At 31.1% G+C, this 15,000-nt stretch overlaps 10 protein-coding genes across 10 annotated transcripts; 8 read left to right on the forward strand and 2 right to left on the reverse strand. All coding sequences in view use genetic code 11, as the record gives it.

Moving 5' to 3' along the window:
- Nucleotides 1-3,440: 3,440 nt before the first annotated feature.
- Nucleotides 3,441-3,713, forward strand: rps15 (ribosomal protein S15). The gene has a single exon. The coding sequence runs from the start codon at nucleotides 3,441-3,443 to the stop codon at nucleotides 3,711-3,713; it is 273 nt and encodes a 90-aa protein (YP_009132981.1).
- Nucleotides 3,714-3,829: 116 nt separating this feature from the next.
- ndhH (NADH dehydrogenase subsunit 7) lies at nucleotides 3,830-5,011 on the forward strand. Its single transcript has one exon. It carries the CDS (start codon nucleotides 3,830-3,832, stop codon nucleotides 5,009-5,011), a length of 1,182 nt encoding a protein of 393 aa, YP_009132982.1.
- A 1-nt stretch (nucleotide 5,012) lies between these two features.
- ndhA (NADH dehydrogenase subsunit 1) lies at nucleotides 5,013-7,235 on the forward strand. Its single transcript has 2 exons — nucleotides 5,013-5,565; nucleotides 6,697-7,235. The coding sequence occupies exons 1-2, from the start codon at nucleotides 5,013-5,015 to the stop codon at nucleotides 7,233-7,235; spliced, it is 1,092 nt and encodes a 363-aa protein (YP_009132983.1).
- Nucleotides 7,236-7,318: 83 nt separating this feature from the next.
- Nucleotides 7,319-7,822, forward strand: ndhI (NADH dehydrogenase subsunit I). Its single transcript has one exon. It carries the CDS (start codon nucleotides 7,319-7,321, stop codon nucleotides 7,820-7,822), a length of 504 nt encoding a protein of 167 aa, YP_009132984.1.
- A 476-nt stretch (nucleotides 7,823-8,298) lies between these two features.
- On the forward strand, nucleotides 8,299-8,829 carry ndhG (NADH dehydrogenase subsunit 6). Its single transcript has one exon. It carries the CDS (start codon nucleotides 8,299-8,301, stop codon nucleotides 8,827-8,829), a length of 531 nt encoding a protein of 176 aa, YP_009132985.1.
- Nucleotides 8,830-9,058: 229 nt separating this feature from the next.
- ndhE (NADH dehydrogenase subsunit 4L) lies at nucleotides 9,059-9,364 on the forward strand. Its single transcript has one exon. The coding sequence runs from the start codon at nucleotides 9,059-9,061 to the stop codon at nucleotides 9,362-9,364; it is 306 nt and encodes a 101-aa protein (YP_009132986.1).
- A 335-nt stretch (nucleotides 9,365-9,699) lies between these two features.
- On the forward strand, nucleotides 9,700-9,945 carry psaC (photosystem I subunit VII). The gene has a single exon. The coding sequence runs from the start codon at nucleotides 9,700-9,702 to the stop codon at nucleotides 9,943-9,945; it is 246 nt and encodes an 81-aa protein (YP_009132987.1).
- A 137-nt stretch (nucleotides 9,946-10,082) lies between these two features.
- On the forward strand, nucleotides 10,083-11,585 carry ndhD (NADH dehydrogenase subunit 4). Its single transcript is given in 1 exon segment — nucleotides 10,083-11,585. A coding segment is annotated over 1 exon segment (1,503 nt).
- Nucleotides 11,586-11,920: 335 nt separating this feature from the next.
- ccsA (cytochrome c biogenesis protein) lies at nucleotides 11,921-12,910 on the reverse strand. The gene has a single exon. The coding sequence runs from the start codon at nucleotides 12,908-12,910 to the stop codon at nucleotides 11,921-11,923; it is 990 nt and encodes a 329-aa protein (YP_009132989.1).
- Nucleotides 12,911-14,264: 1,354 nt separating this feature from the next.
- Nucleotides 14,265-14,429, reverse strand: rpl32 (ribosomal protein L32). The gene has a single exon. It carries the CDS (start codon nucleotides 14,427-14,429, stop codon nucleotides 14,265-14,267), a length of 165 nt encoding a protein of 54 aa, YP_009132990.1.
- Nucleotides 14,430-15,000: the final 571 nt, after the last annotated feature.

A 15,000-nucleotide genomic window follows, 5' to 3' on the forward strand; every position in this document is an offset into this window, starting at 1 on the left:
CTTGGCATAGAGTTAAACTACAACCCTCTCATAAGGATCCAATGAAAAAAAAGAAAGGTCAAAAGAATGATTTTTGCTTTTTAACAGTTTGGGGAATGGAAACTGAACTACCTTTCGGTTCTGCTCGAAAACAGCGTTCGTTTTTTGAGCCTATTTTTAAAGAACTAAAAAAAAAAAATAAAAAAATTGAAAACGAAATGTTTTATAGCTTTAACAATTTTAAAAGAAAAAACAAAATTGTTTCGAAAAGTCTCAAAAGAAACAAAAAAAGGGTTCGCTCAAAGTATTCTATTTCTAAAGGGAATAATAAAAGAACTTTCAAAAATAAATCCAATTCCATTTTTTGGGTTGAGAGAAATATATGAATTGGGCGAAACTAAAAAGGATTCGCTAATCAGTAATAAGATGATTCGCAAATCATCCCTTCAAATTCAATCTATGGAGCGAACAAATTATTCATTAATAGAAAAAAAAATAAAGGATCTGACTACGAGAACAAACACAATCAAAAATCAAATAGAAAAAATTAGAATTATAAAAGACAAGAAAAACGAATTTCTAACTCAAGAAATAAATATTATTTCTAACAAAATAAGTTATCGGGATAAAATATTAGAATCATCAAAAAAAAATTGGCAAATATTAAAAAGAAGAAATATTCGATTAATCCGTAAATTCTATTTTTTTATAAAATTTTTCATTGAAAAGATATACATAGATATTCTTCTATATATCATTAATATTCCAAGAACCAATACACAACTTTTTCCTGAATCAACAAAAAAAATGATTGAGAAATTCATTCACAATAATGAAACAAATCAAGAAAGAATTAATAAAACAACTAAAAATACAACTCATTTTATTTCAACTATAAAAAACTCACTTTCTTCACTTTCTAATGTTAGTATTAGAAATGAAAAAGCTTTTTGTGACTTATCCTCCTTCTCACAAGCATATGTATTTTACAAATTATCCCAAACCCAAGTTATTAGTTTTTTAAAATTAAAATCTATCCTTCAATATCATGGAACATCTCTTTTTCTTAAAAATGAAATAAAAGATTATTTTGAAGAACAGGGAGTATCTCATTTTCCCAGATTAAGACATCATTATGGGTTAAGACAGAAAATCTTTTGGCATTCTGGAATGAATGAATGGAAAAACTGGTTAAGGAGTCGTTATCAATACGATTTAGTTCAGAGTAGATGGCTTAGATTAGTACCAGCACAATGGCGAAATAGAGCCAATCAACGCTATCTGGCTCAAAATAAGGATTTAACAAAATGGGATTCAGATGAAAAAGAAAGATTAATTCATTACGAAAAAAAAAATGATTTTCAAGCAAATTCATTACTGAATCAAGAATATAAACTGAATCAAGAACAAAAATATAAAAAATCAAATTTGAAAAAACACTATGGATATGATTTTTTATCATATAAATCTATTAATTATCAAGATAAGAGGGACTCGTATGCTTATGGATCACCATTCCAAGTAAATAAGAGGGAAGAGATTTCTTATAATTACAACACGGATAAACGAAAATTGTTTGATACATTGAGGGATATCCCTATCCATAATTATCTAGGCGAAGACGATATCCTAGATGCTATGGGGAAATTTTCGCATAGAAAGTTTTTTAATTGGCGAATTCTTCATTTTTGTCTTAGAAATAAGGCCGATATTGAGTCCTGGGTCGATACCAGTACCAAGAGTAACAAAAATATTAAGACTGCGGTTAATAATTATCAAATAATTGATAAAATGGACCTTTTTTATTTCACAATTTATCAAGATCAAGAAAGCAACCCATCCAATCAAAAAGGAAGCCCTTTTGATTGGATGGGAATGAATGAAGAAATACTAAGTCGTCCTATATCGAATCTGGAGCTTTGGTTCTTCCCAGAATTTATGCTGCTATATAATGCGTATAAGGTTAAACCATGGATCATACCAATAAAATTACTTCTTTTAAATTTAAATGGAAACGGGAACATTAATAAAAATATTATTGAAAATAAAAAAAGGACCCCCTTATAGCACCGAACGAAAAAATAGCACCGAACGAAAAAAAAATGATTGGATTAGAGAATCGAAATCAAGAAGAAAAAGAACTCATAGGTGAAGGGGATCTTGTATCAGATGCACAAAAACAAGGAAATTTGAAATCTGTTCTCTCAAACCAAGAAAAAGATGTTGAAGAAGATTATGGTAAATCAGACAGAAAAAAACGTAGAAAGAAAAAGCAATACAAGAGCAACACGGAAGCAGAGCTTGATTTTTTCCTAAAAAGGTATTTGCGTTTTCAATTGAGATGGGATGGTTCTTTAAATCAAAGAATACTCAATAATGTCAAAGTATATTGTCTCCTGCTTAGACTGATAAATCCAAAGGAAATTGTTATATCCTCTATTCAAAGGGGAGAAATGAATCTGGATATTTTGCGGATTCAGAAGAATTTAACTCTTAGAAAATTACTGAAAAAAGGAATATTTATTATCGAGCCAGTTCGTCTGTCGGTAAAAAATGATGGCCAATTTATTCTATATCAAACTATAAGTATTTCGTTGGTTCATAAAGATAAACACCAAATTAATCAAAGATACCAAGAAAAAAACTATATTGATAAAAAGAATTTTGATGAATCTATTGCAAGACATCAAAAAATGACTGAAAATAAAGACAAAAATCATTATGATTTGTTTATTCCTGAAAATATTTTATCCCCTTACCACCGGCGAGAATTGCGAATTCTAATTTCTTTCAATTCAAGGGATAAAAATGCTATGCATAGAAATCCAGTATTTTTAAATACTGTAAAAAACTGTGGTCAAGTTTTGACTAAAAACAAACATCTTGATAGTGATAAAAAGAAACTAATTAAATTAAAGTTCTTTCTTTGGCCCAATTATCGATTAGAAGATTTAGCTTGTATGAATCGCTATTGGTTTAATACTAATAATGGCAGTCGTTTCAGTATGGTAAGGATACATATGTATCCGCGTTTGAAAATTAGTTAATGGTACATTTTCCCATATATTATGTATGTACCGTGCCGGGTCTATGAAAACAAATAGATGGGCACAAGGATTGTCTTACATTTCATTCTGATACATGATACTAATTTAATGACATACATATCAAATATATATTACAAATATATATTAATTAGAAATTAGATCGCCAAATGAATCACTAAGATCCTCTTATTTGAACTCTAAAATTTTCTCTTTTGTAGAAATATATCACTCTTTTGTATCCCTGTACGAATCAAATTGAAAACCGGATTGATTAATTTTATTTGAACAAATTTTGAACAAATTAGAAAGTTCATAACGAACTTAAAATCATTGTGTATATCAAAATGACTGGTATTATTATTACTGATCAGTAAAATTCACATTCAAAAAAAGGGGGAGAGAATATTTTGTTTTATGGTAAAAAATTCATTCATCTCAGTTATTTTTCAAGAAAAAAAAGAAGAAAACAGGGGGTCCGTTGAATTTCAAATAGTTAGTTTCACCAATAAGATACGAAGACTTACTTCACATTTGGAATTGCACAAAAAAGACTATTTATCTCAGAGAGGTCTACGTAAAATTCTAGGAAAACGTCAACGGCTGCTGTCTTATTTATCAAAGAAAAATAAAATACGTTATAAAGAATTAATTAGTGAGTTGGATATTCGGGAATCAAAAAATCGTTAATTTGCAAATTTTGAATTAGTCGATTTATTTGAATTAGTCGATTTATTAGATTTTCATTTTGATGTACGTCTTTTCGTTTTCAACAATTCATGTAAGAATGAATCGAGGAAAAACTTATGAATCTATCAGCTACAGAAAAAGACCTTATGATAGTCAATATGGGACCTCACCACCCATCAATGCATGGTGTTCTTCGTCTCATCGTTACTCTCGATGGTGAAGATGTTGTTGACTGTGAACCAATATTAGGTTATTTACACAGAGGAATGGAAAAAATTGCGGAAAACCGAACAATTATACAATATTTGCCTTATGTAACGCGTTGGGATTATTTAGCCACTATGTTCACGGAAGCAATAACCGTAAATGGACCAGAACAATTGGGGAATATTCAAGTCCCTAAAAGAGCCAGCTATATCAGAGTAATTATGTTGGAGTTGAGTCGTATAGCTTCTCATCTATTATGGCTTGGACCTTTTATGGCAGATATTGGTGCACAGACCCCCTTTTTCTATATTTTCAGAGAAAGAGAATTAGTATATGATCTATTCGAGGCTGCCACCGGTATGAGAATGATGCATAATTATTTTCGTATCGGAGGAGTGGCGGCCGATATACCTTATGGCTGGATAGATAAATGCTTGGATTTCTGTGATTATTTTTTAACAGGAATTGTTGAATATCAAAAACTTATTACGCGAAATCCTATTTTTTTAGAACGAGTTGAAGGGATAGGCGTTATTGGTGGAGAAGAAGCAATAAATTGGGGTTTATCCGGCCCAATACTACGAGCATCGGGAATCAAATGGGATCTTCGGAAAGTTGATCATTATGAGTGTTACGACGAATTTGATTGGGAAATCCAGTGGCAAAAAGAAGGAGATTCATTAGCTCGTTATTTAGTCCGAATTAGTGAAATGACGGAATCCATAAAAATAATTCAACAGGCCCTGGAAGGAATTCCGGGGGGTCCCTATGAGAATTTAGAAATCCGATGCTTTGATCGAGAAAGGGATCCAGAATGGAATGATTTTGAATATCGATTCATTAGTAAAAAACCTTCTCCCACATTTGAATTACCGAGACAAGAACTTTATGCGAGAATGGAAGCCCCAAAGGGAGAATTAGGAATTTTTCTGATAGGGGATCAAAGCGGTTTTCCTTGGAGATGGAAAATTCGCCCGCCGGGTTTTATCAATTTGCAAATTCTTCCTCAGTTAGTTAAAAGAATGAAATTGGCTGATATTATGACGATACTAGGTAGCATAGATATCATTATGGGAGAAGTGGATCGTTGAAATGATAATTTATACGACAGAAGTACAAGATATCAATTCCTTTTACAGATTAGAATCTTTAAAAGAGGTCTATGGGATCATATGGATGTCGGTCCCTATTTTGACTCTTGTATTGGGAATCACAATAGGTGTACTAGTCATTGTATGGTTAGAAAGAGAAATATCTGCAGGAATACAACAACGTATTGGGCCTGAATACGCCGGTCCTTTAGGAATTCTTCAAGCTCTAGCAGATGGAACAAAACTGCTTTTCAAAGAGAATATTCTTCCATCTAGAGGAAATACTCGTTTATTTAGTATTGGACCGTCTATAGCAGTCATATCAATTTTACTAAATTTTTCAGTAATTCCTTTTAGCTCTCGCCTTATTTTAGCCGATCTCAATATCGGTATTTTTTTATGGATTGCCATTTCAAGTATTGCTCCTGTTGGACTTCTTATGTCAGGCTACGGATCAAATAATAAATATTCCTTTTTAGGTGGTCTGCGAGCTGCTGCTCAATCGATTAGTTATGAAATACCATTAACTCTATGTGTTTTATCAATATCTCTACGTGCGATTCGTTGAAATATAAACTTTTATTTTCCCTATTCCTTTCGTTCTAGAAAATAAGTTGAATGGATTGAATAGATATCTTCGTTTTTTATTATCCTTCAGTTCAGGTTGATAAACGAAATTAGATAGTTATATATGAGTGAAAGAAAGCAGCTTAGAAATTCGCAGTAAATTAAACAAAATAATTGAATCTCATTTACTATGTACAAGAGTTAAGTGGAAGAAAACGTAAGCGAAAGGAGTCTTTACCCCAAGGCGGGTTGATTAGTCAATCTAGCTTGAAGCGGGCTCAAAAGATCAACCGTCTAGAGTTTTCGCTATACTTTGTATGGATTCCCATACATGTATTGCTAAACAAACGGGGGATTAAATAAAAAAAATGAGTGGATGGTTAGGAACACCAAAATACATAAAGGATTAGTAACGGAGATTATGTAAATTATATAAAAAGAGACTTCTGGATAACATAAAAAGAATACTAATTGGGGCTTTAAATTCGTAGAAATGACTAGGCCGTACTCCCCACAATTCCGGTCCAGAGTATGCTCCTATCCGCCGATTAAAGTAATGACTATCAGGAACGAAATAATCCTTTACTATTTTTTTTAGTTTAAGCCCCCATTCGTGGTTTTCTCAGATCCGAAAGAAGAATAGGAACGAAAAAGAACCAATAAAGAATAAAAAAGAAATCTTTTTTTTTTTTTCTTTCTTTCATATATAGAGAGCTCGAATTCGTGTCATGATTTATGAGCTAATGTAATGTTTCATTTTTTTTCGTAATCGAAAACAATGGGTTGAAATATCTATTGATATTCTACAAGAAGTATTTTATTGAAGGCTTAAGTTATTACTCAACAAATCAAAATTAAAATTATTAACGGGCGAGATCAATTCAGAAGCACTTTTATTTATTCTTCAGAATATAGCAGAAGCAGACAGAATTCCATTGGTATAATTTTGGACCTTCCAATCCATCTTTTCTCTATCTATTCTACAACCATACGAAGATAAATAATACTGATTCGGTCCTTAAATTTATTTGTGACCCACGAGGAGCCGTATGAGGTGAAAATCTCATGTACGGTTTTGGACTAGCGATGGAAACAGTGATGTTATCATCGACTATAATTATCTAACAGTTCAAGTACAGTTGATATAGTTGAGGCGCAATCAAAATATGGTTTTTGGGGATGGAATTTGTGGCGTCAGCCAATAGGGTTTATCGTTTTTCTAATTTCTTCTCTAGCAGAATGTGAGAGATTACCTTTTGATTTACCAGAAGCCGAGGAAGAATTAGTAGCAGGGTATCAAACCGAATATTCAGGTATCAAATTTGGTTTATTTTACGTTGCTTCGTATCTAAATCTATTACTTTCTTCGTTATTTGTAACAGTTCTTTACTTAGGGGGTTGGAATATTTCCATTCCGTACGTATTCGTTCCTGAGCTATTTGAAATAAATAAAATGAATGGAATCTTTGGAACGACAATTGGTATCTTTATTACATTAGCTAAAACTTATTTGTTTTTGTTTATTTCTATCGCAACACGATGGACTTTACCTAGGTTAAGAATGGACCAATTATTAAATCTTGGATGGAAATTTCTTTTACCCATTTCTCTCGGTAATCTATTATTAACAACTTCTTTCCAACTTCTTTCACTGTAAAGAAAAAAAAGAATATGAGATTCATGACTTGGTTCAAACAAGAGAAAGAAACAAACATAAAATTATTCATAGATATTCACGATATGTTCCCTATGGTAACTGGGTTCATGAATTATGGCCACCAAACAGTCCGAGCAGCAAGGTACATTGGTCAAGGTTTCATGATTACCTTATCCCACGCAAATCGTTTACCCGTAACTATTCAATACCCTTATGAAAAATTAATCACATCAGAGCGTTTTCGCGGGCGAATCCATTTTGAATTTGATAAATGCATTGCTTGTGAAGTATGTGTTCGTGTATGCCCTATAGATCTACCTGTTGTTGATTGGAAATTTGAAACGGATATTCGAAAAAAACGATTGCTTAATTACAGTATTGATTTCGGAATTTGTATATTTTGTGGTAACTGCGTTGAGTATTGTCCAACAAATTGTTTATCAATGACTGAAGAATATGAACTTTCTACTTACGACCGTCACGAATTGAATTATAATCAAATTGCTTTGGGCCGTTTACCAATGTCAGTAATTGACGATTATACAATTCGAACAATTTTGAATTCGACTCAAAGAAAAACTGAGTAAGTAAACCTCCTATTCTATTACTGAGTAAGTAAACCTCCTATTCTATTAAAGTAAAGATAAATTTCCAATTCTTTTATTTTAAGGTTCCGGTTTGGTTTAAGTTTAAAGAATGTTTGGTTTGAATTAAAAAAGAAAAAAGAATGAGGCTTTGGTCAATAAATAAAAATTCAATTACAACTTAACTGGTTGATAAGAATTTCGGATTCATTTTTATTGAAAATCTATTACTATATTCGTAATATTACTATATTCGTAATTATTTCGAAATATATAGTTTCAAAAAACAAAATACCCCTTTGAACAAACAAAAAAAGAATCAAAAACGAAACTTACAATAATTGTACTTAGAGCAATTCACACCTAACAGATTAGGATTTTATTCAATTAGGAACGTATCATAAAAAAAAAAAATTCCTGGTCGGGTCAATAAGATCATGAAAAGCATTTCGATTTATTTATCTCTTATTTTACACAGAATGGATTTGCCTGGACCAATACACGATTTTCTTTTAGTTTTTCTGGGATCGGGTCTTATATTAGGGGGCCTGGGAGTGGTATTACTTATCAATCCAATCTATTCTGCCTTTTCATTGGGATTGGTTCTTGTTTGTATATCCTTATTCTATATTCTCTCAAATTCTCATTTTGTGGCGGCTGCCCAGCTCCTTATTTATGTGGGAGCCATAAATGTTTTAATCCTATTTGCTGTGATGTTCATGAATGGTTCAGAATATTATAAAGATTTTAATCTGTGGACCATTGGGAACGGCCTTACTTCGTTGGTTTGTACAAGTATTCTTGTTTCGCTAATTACTACTATATTAGATACATCATGGTACGGGATTATTTGGACTACAAGATCAAACCAAATTATAGAACAAGATTTGATAAGTAATAGTCAACAAATTGGAATTCATTTAGCAACAGATTTTTTTCTTCCATTTGAATTCATTTCAATAATTCTTTTAGTTGCTTTGATAGGTGCAATTGCTGTGGCTCGTCAGTAATAAATCTTTCTCTTTCTAACTAGTAGTAGCAAGCAATCAAAATGAAACTTTTTTCTGCCTTATCGCATCTATTTTCTTTGAATTCTATTTGAATATTGCTCGTGTATAAAATAGAAATTCGTTTATTCGATATGTTTCCAATATATTCTTTTTGTTATATTCTAGTCAATCCCATCCGTTGAATTATTGTTCATATTAAAATGAATCGAAATTGATAAGGAGTTGGTCAATGATGCTCGAACATATACTTGTTTTGAGTGCCTATTTATTTTCTATCGGTATTTATGGATTGATCACGAGTCGAAATATGGTTAGGGCCCTTATGTGTCTTGAACTTATACTGAATGCGGTTAATATAAATTTTGTAACATTTTCTGATTTTTTTGATAGTCGGCAATTAAAAGGAAATATTTTCTCAATTTTTGTTATAGCTATTGCAGCCGCTGAAGCAGCTATTGGATCAGCTATTGTTTCCTCAATTTATCGTAACAGAAAATCAACGCGTATCAATCAATCAACTTTGTTGAATAAGTAATATTATATTAATAATATTTATATTAATAATATTTATATTATATTAATAATATTTATATTAATAATATTTATAATAATATTTATATATTAATAATATTTAATTCTAAGATTCACCAATTTGAATTAGCATGTCCAATATGTTGGAATCTACATCATGTTTTCGAAAACGTAAGAAATCAAAGTATCTTGGTCCTTTCTTATGAGTTGATCCCGAAGGAAAGAAATTGATTAGAAAATTTCTGGTAAATCGTTGATTCATCTGGTGTTTAACTATACTGATTCATTTACAAGTTTACTAGATTGAAATTTTATGATGTTAAAAAATTTATAGATCCCATGTCACATTCAGTAAAAATTTATGATACATGTATAGGGTGTACTCAATGTGTCCGAGCCTGCCCCACCGATGTGTTAGAAATGATACCTTGGGATGGATGTAAAGCTAAGCAAATAGCTTCCGCTCCAAGAACAGAAGACTGTGTTGGTTGTAAGAGATGCGAATCCGCTTGTCCAACGGATTTCTTGAGCGTTCGAGTTTATTTATGGCATGAAACAACTCGAAGTATGGGTCTAGCTTATTGATACGTTCCAGAAAAGAAAACCCCACTTGAATACATTTTGAATCCATTTGATTTTTTTTACTGAAAAAACCCGTGCTCAAAAAAAATATTTCTGACTGAGCACGGGTTTTTCTGGTCCAAGCGTATCTTGTCTTTACCACGAATTATTTCCCTTGGTTAACAATAATTGTAGTTTTACCAATATCTGCAGGCTCTTTAATTTTCTTTCTTCCTCATAGAGGAAATAAGTTAATTAAGTGGTATACTATGTGTATATGCATATTCGAACTCCTTCTAACAACCTATGCATTTTGTTATCATTTCCGATTGGACGATCCATTAATCCAGCTAGCAGAAGATTATAAATGGATAAATTTTTTTGATTTTTACTGGAGATTGGGAATAGATGGACTTTCTATAGGGCCCATTTTACTGACAGGATTTATCACCACTTTAGCGACTTTGGCGGCTTGGCCAGTTACTCGAGATTCACGATTATTTCATTTCCTGATGCTAGCAATGTACAGTGGTCAAATAGGATCATTTTCTTCTCGAGACCTTTTACTTTTTTTCATCATGTGGGAGTTCGAATTAATTCCCGTTTATCTACTTCTATCCATGTGGGGGGGAAAGAAACGTCTGTACTCGGCTACAAAATTTATTTTGTACACTGCAGGGGGTTCCATTTTTCTATTAATAGGAGTTTTGGGTCTCGGTTTATACGGTTCTAATGAACCAACATTAAATTTTGAAACATTAGCTAATCAATCATATCCTGTCGCACTGGAAAGAATATTCTATATTGGATTTCTTATTGCTTTTGCTGTCAAATCGCCGATTATACCCTTACATACGTGGTTACCAGACACCCACGGGGAGGCCCATTACAGTACTTGTATGCTTCTAGCCGGAATTTTATTAAAAATGGGAGCATATGGATTAGTTCGTATCAATATGGAATTATTACCCCATGCTCATTCCATATTTTCCCCCTGGTTGATAATAGTGGGTACAATACAAATAATTTATGCAGCTTCAACATCTCTTGGTCAACGGAATTTAAAAAAAAGAATAGCCTATTCCTCCGTATCTCATATGGGTTTCATAATTATAGGAATTGGTTCTATAACCGATACAGGACTCAACGGAGCTATTTTACAAATAATATCTCATGGATTTATCGGTGCTGCACTTTTTTTCTTGGCAGGAACGAGTTATGATAGAATGCGTCTTGTTTATCTCGACGAAATGGGCGGAATGGCTATTTCGATTCCAAAAATATTTACGATGTTCAGTATCTTATCGATGGCTTCTCTTGCATTACCGGGCATGAGTGGTTTTGTTGCAGAATTGATAGTCTTTTTTGGAATAATTACCAGCCAAAAATATTTTTTAATGCCAAAAATACTAATTACTTTCGTAATGGCAATTGGAATGATATTAACTCCTATTTATTCATTATCTATGTCACGTCAAATGTTCTATGGATACAAGCCATTTAATGCTCTAAGTTCTTATTTTTTTGATTCTGGCCCACGAGAGTTATTTGTTTCGATCTCTATCTTTCTACCCATAATAGGTATTGGTATTTATCCGGATTTCGTCCTCTCATTATCAGGTGAGAAGGTCGAAACTATTCTATATAATTATTTTTATAGATAGTTTTCATGATTTTATAGATAGTTTTCATGAATAAAACAAAAAATCAAAAAGTAATCCTATGATTTTTAAAAATTGTTCGTTGTACAATGAAAAAGAAAAAAAAAAAGAAAGAAGTCTTTTTTTTTTTTTCTTAAGTTTAAGTTAAGTAAAAAAATAAGTTAAGTAAAAAAAAAAGGTAAAAGAATTAAATTGAATCAGACATTTTTGGCTTTTGTTAGAACCTTTTGAATCAAGTAGTGGAGTGATTCAAAAGGTTCTTGCCAGCTTACAATGAGTTTTCTTATATATACGCTGTCCTGCGTTAGTATTTGTTAGGCTTAGCCTCTTTAGTCAATTCAATTAGATGTTAATGGAAATGAACCATAACTATGTAAACCTATTCCTAATAGATTGACCCCAAAATAACATATCCAAATTATAAGAAATCCCACAGAAGCCACAAGTGCGGAATTTACACCTTCAAAATTTTTATTTGTTCGGGTATGTAAATAAATCGCGAATACGGTCCAAGTAATAAATGCCCAAGTTTCCTTTGGGTCCCAATTCCAATATGATCCCCACGCCTCATTAGCCCATACCGCTCCCGAAAGAATTCCTATGGTTAAAAAGATAAACCCGAGACTAATAATACGATAACTCCAACGATCCAATTGTTGAGTCAATTGATACCTGTAATAATTTTTAGAAGAAAGAAAATAAGTGTTTAGTAAAACATTGCTTCTTTCATTCATGTATTGGTATTGGATTTCGCCAAACAAAAATGACTGATTTAATAAATTATTGTTTTTACCAATAATCTTTATGGCTTTTCGAAATGTAATGACTAGAAGAGCTACTGATAATAATGATCCACATAAAAGAGCTGCATAGCCCAATACCATCATACTTACGTGCATCATTAACCACTGGGATTGGAGAGCAGGCGCTAATATTGCGGATTGATGCATTTTGGTTAAAAGACCCGAAGTGGCAAAGCCTTGGGTAAAAATAGCACTTGGTGCGGTTATTGCGCTTAAATTATTTTTACGCTTTTTATTTTTAAATTGAAAATAGGAAACCGTATGAATAAGGGAGAAACCCCATGAAAGAAAGATTAATGATTCATATAAATCACTTAATGGGAAATGTCCTGAATAAACCCAACGGGTGACTAATAATCCTGTTATACAGAAAAAGGTAATTATCATACCCTTTTCTGATGAATCATATAGTCCTACGACTTCATCTACTAATAAGAATAAGGTTAAAAAATGAATTGTAATTACAATTGAAACGACTGAAAAAGATATATGAGTTAATATATGCTCTAAAGTTGAAAAAATCATAAAAATTATGAAAAAAGCGAGGGTTTCTAGATTTTATGGAATGGAAATAAGGAATTAAATTCATTATAGGACTTATTCTATCTCTTTTATAAGATACTATGCCGCCACTCGGACTCGAACCGAGATGCTCTAGCACTGCTTCCTAAGAGCAGCGTGTCTACCGATTTCACCATAGCGGCTTGCTCGAAATCATAATAACCCTTTTTTTATTCAATCGTCGAGATTGAAGGTGAAGGGGTCAATTCAATGTAAAATGTAAAAATTTTTAGGAAACATTTTAATTGATGAATAAAAACTCGTTGAAATAGCAATTTGAAGGTTCAATTTGAAGGTTCAAAAGGAATCTTTATTATTCATCGTATCATTTTTTTTATTTAATTATCATATTAAAATAGTTCGTCAATAGAGATTTTTTAGTTTGTGTTTTCCTAAAAGAGAACTCCTTTATTGTAACGAAACTAACTAGTTGTAACTTCAATTCATAGATAAAATTCAACAAAACAAAAAAGGAAAAAAAAAAGGTTCTTTATCATTTTTTAATGATTCATTTCTCATTCTTGTGTATGATTTTTATGAATAATTAAAAAACGAATAAATGAATGAAAAAATATGATTTTTAGAGATCACAATTTCAGCACCACATCCAAGGATTTCAAAAAATTTATGTAATTTGGATAGTTTTGTATTAATCGTTAGGATTTTGCGTTTTAAGGATTTATCAAACCAACTAGATATTGGGTTGTACACGTTACGTTATATAAAAAGCGTTTCGATTCCTGTCATAATTGTACCATACTTCAAAAAAGTATTTCGAATTCGAAAAATATGTCTTGATTCATCTTCTTCTACAAACATAGGATTTTTTAGATCACTTAAAATTGATACATTATTTCTATATCCACTAAATTAGAAAGGGTTTTTCTCAAGTGGGTTGAAAACAAGGAAAGGATATTATTGATACATTATTTCTATATCCACTAAATTAGAAAGGGTTTTTCTCAAGTGGGTTGAAAACAAGGAAAGGATATTATAGTAATTCAGAGAAATAATGATTCATAAAGTTACAAAATTGAAACTTAATTTAATGGATTAGTTTCGACAACCCAGTTAAAGTTCTTATGTATGTGCTACCCTATAGTATAAATAATAAAATTATTAATATTTATTATAATAATAATAATAATATAATAATAATTAATAATTTTAATAATAATTAATAATTTTAACACTAACATAACAAATGGGCGATGGGGAAAATAAGAATCCCCACCCCGGAAATAAAAAAAAAAGATATTCAAAAATTAAAAAAAGAAAACCTTTGTATCTTATTCGAGTTAAACCAATTCAATTCAGATTACTCCAAATTTATTTGTCGTACAAAAAAACTTTTTGAATTACCCGTAGAAAGAGATTTCGCTAATGAAAAAGCTTTCAACGCCGCCCAATATCCTTTCTTTTTCCAAACATTTTTTCGAATACGCTTTTTTGATGTAGAAGTACGTTTTTTTGGAACTGCCATTCAAAAAAAAAAAGGTTATTCAGTGCTATAGTTGGATGTCAAAGACATCTATTTATTTTTAAAACAAAAAATGATCGGGCTTTTTATGTCATTATTTATCTATTCCTATAGATTTTCTAGATTATAACTATATATACTACTATACAAATTTTATACAATATACAAATTTTATACAAATTTCATAAAAAAAAAAATGAATAGAGATGGGAAAATCACATAAAATGTTTCTATTCTATAACAAAAAAAACAAAACAATATGATATAACCTTTTTTATTTATATTCCATACACTATCCAGAAAAAAAAAAGAAGAATTTGTATTTAATTTAGAAGAATTTGTATTTAATTTATTGGTACCTTTCTTTTTTATATCTCCATTCAAATCTATAGGATATAGGATAAATTAGGATCTATATCTATTATGATATATAAATTGAATTGATGAAATCAAAAAAACGTAAAAAAAGGTCTTTCCTTTTCTATACTCTGCCTATTTTTTTGTCGTCCTACGTTTAGAATTTATCCATCTCCATTTAGAATTTATACATAAAAAATACATCAAAATCAAAAGT

Source organism: Hibiscus syriacus, chloroplast, assembly GCF_006381635.1.
Source record: "Hibiscus syriacus chloroplast, complete genome".
Classification (NCBI taxonomy): domain Eukaryota; kingdom Viridiplantae; phylum Streptophyta; class Magnoliopsida; order Malvales; family Malvaceae; genus Hibiscus; species Hibiscus syriacus.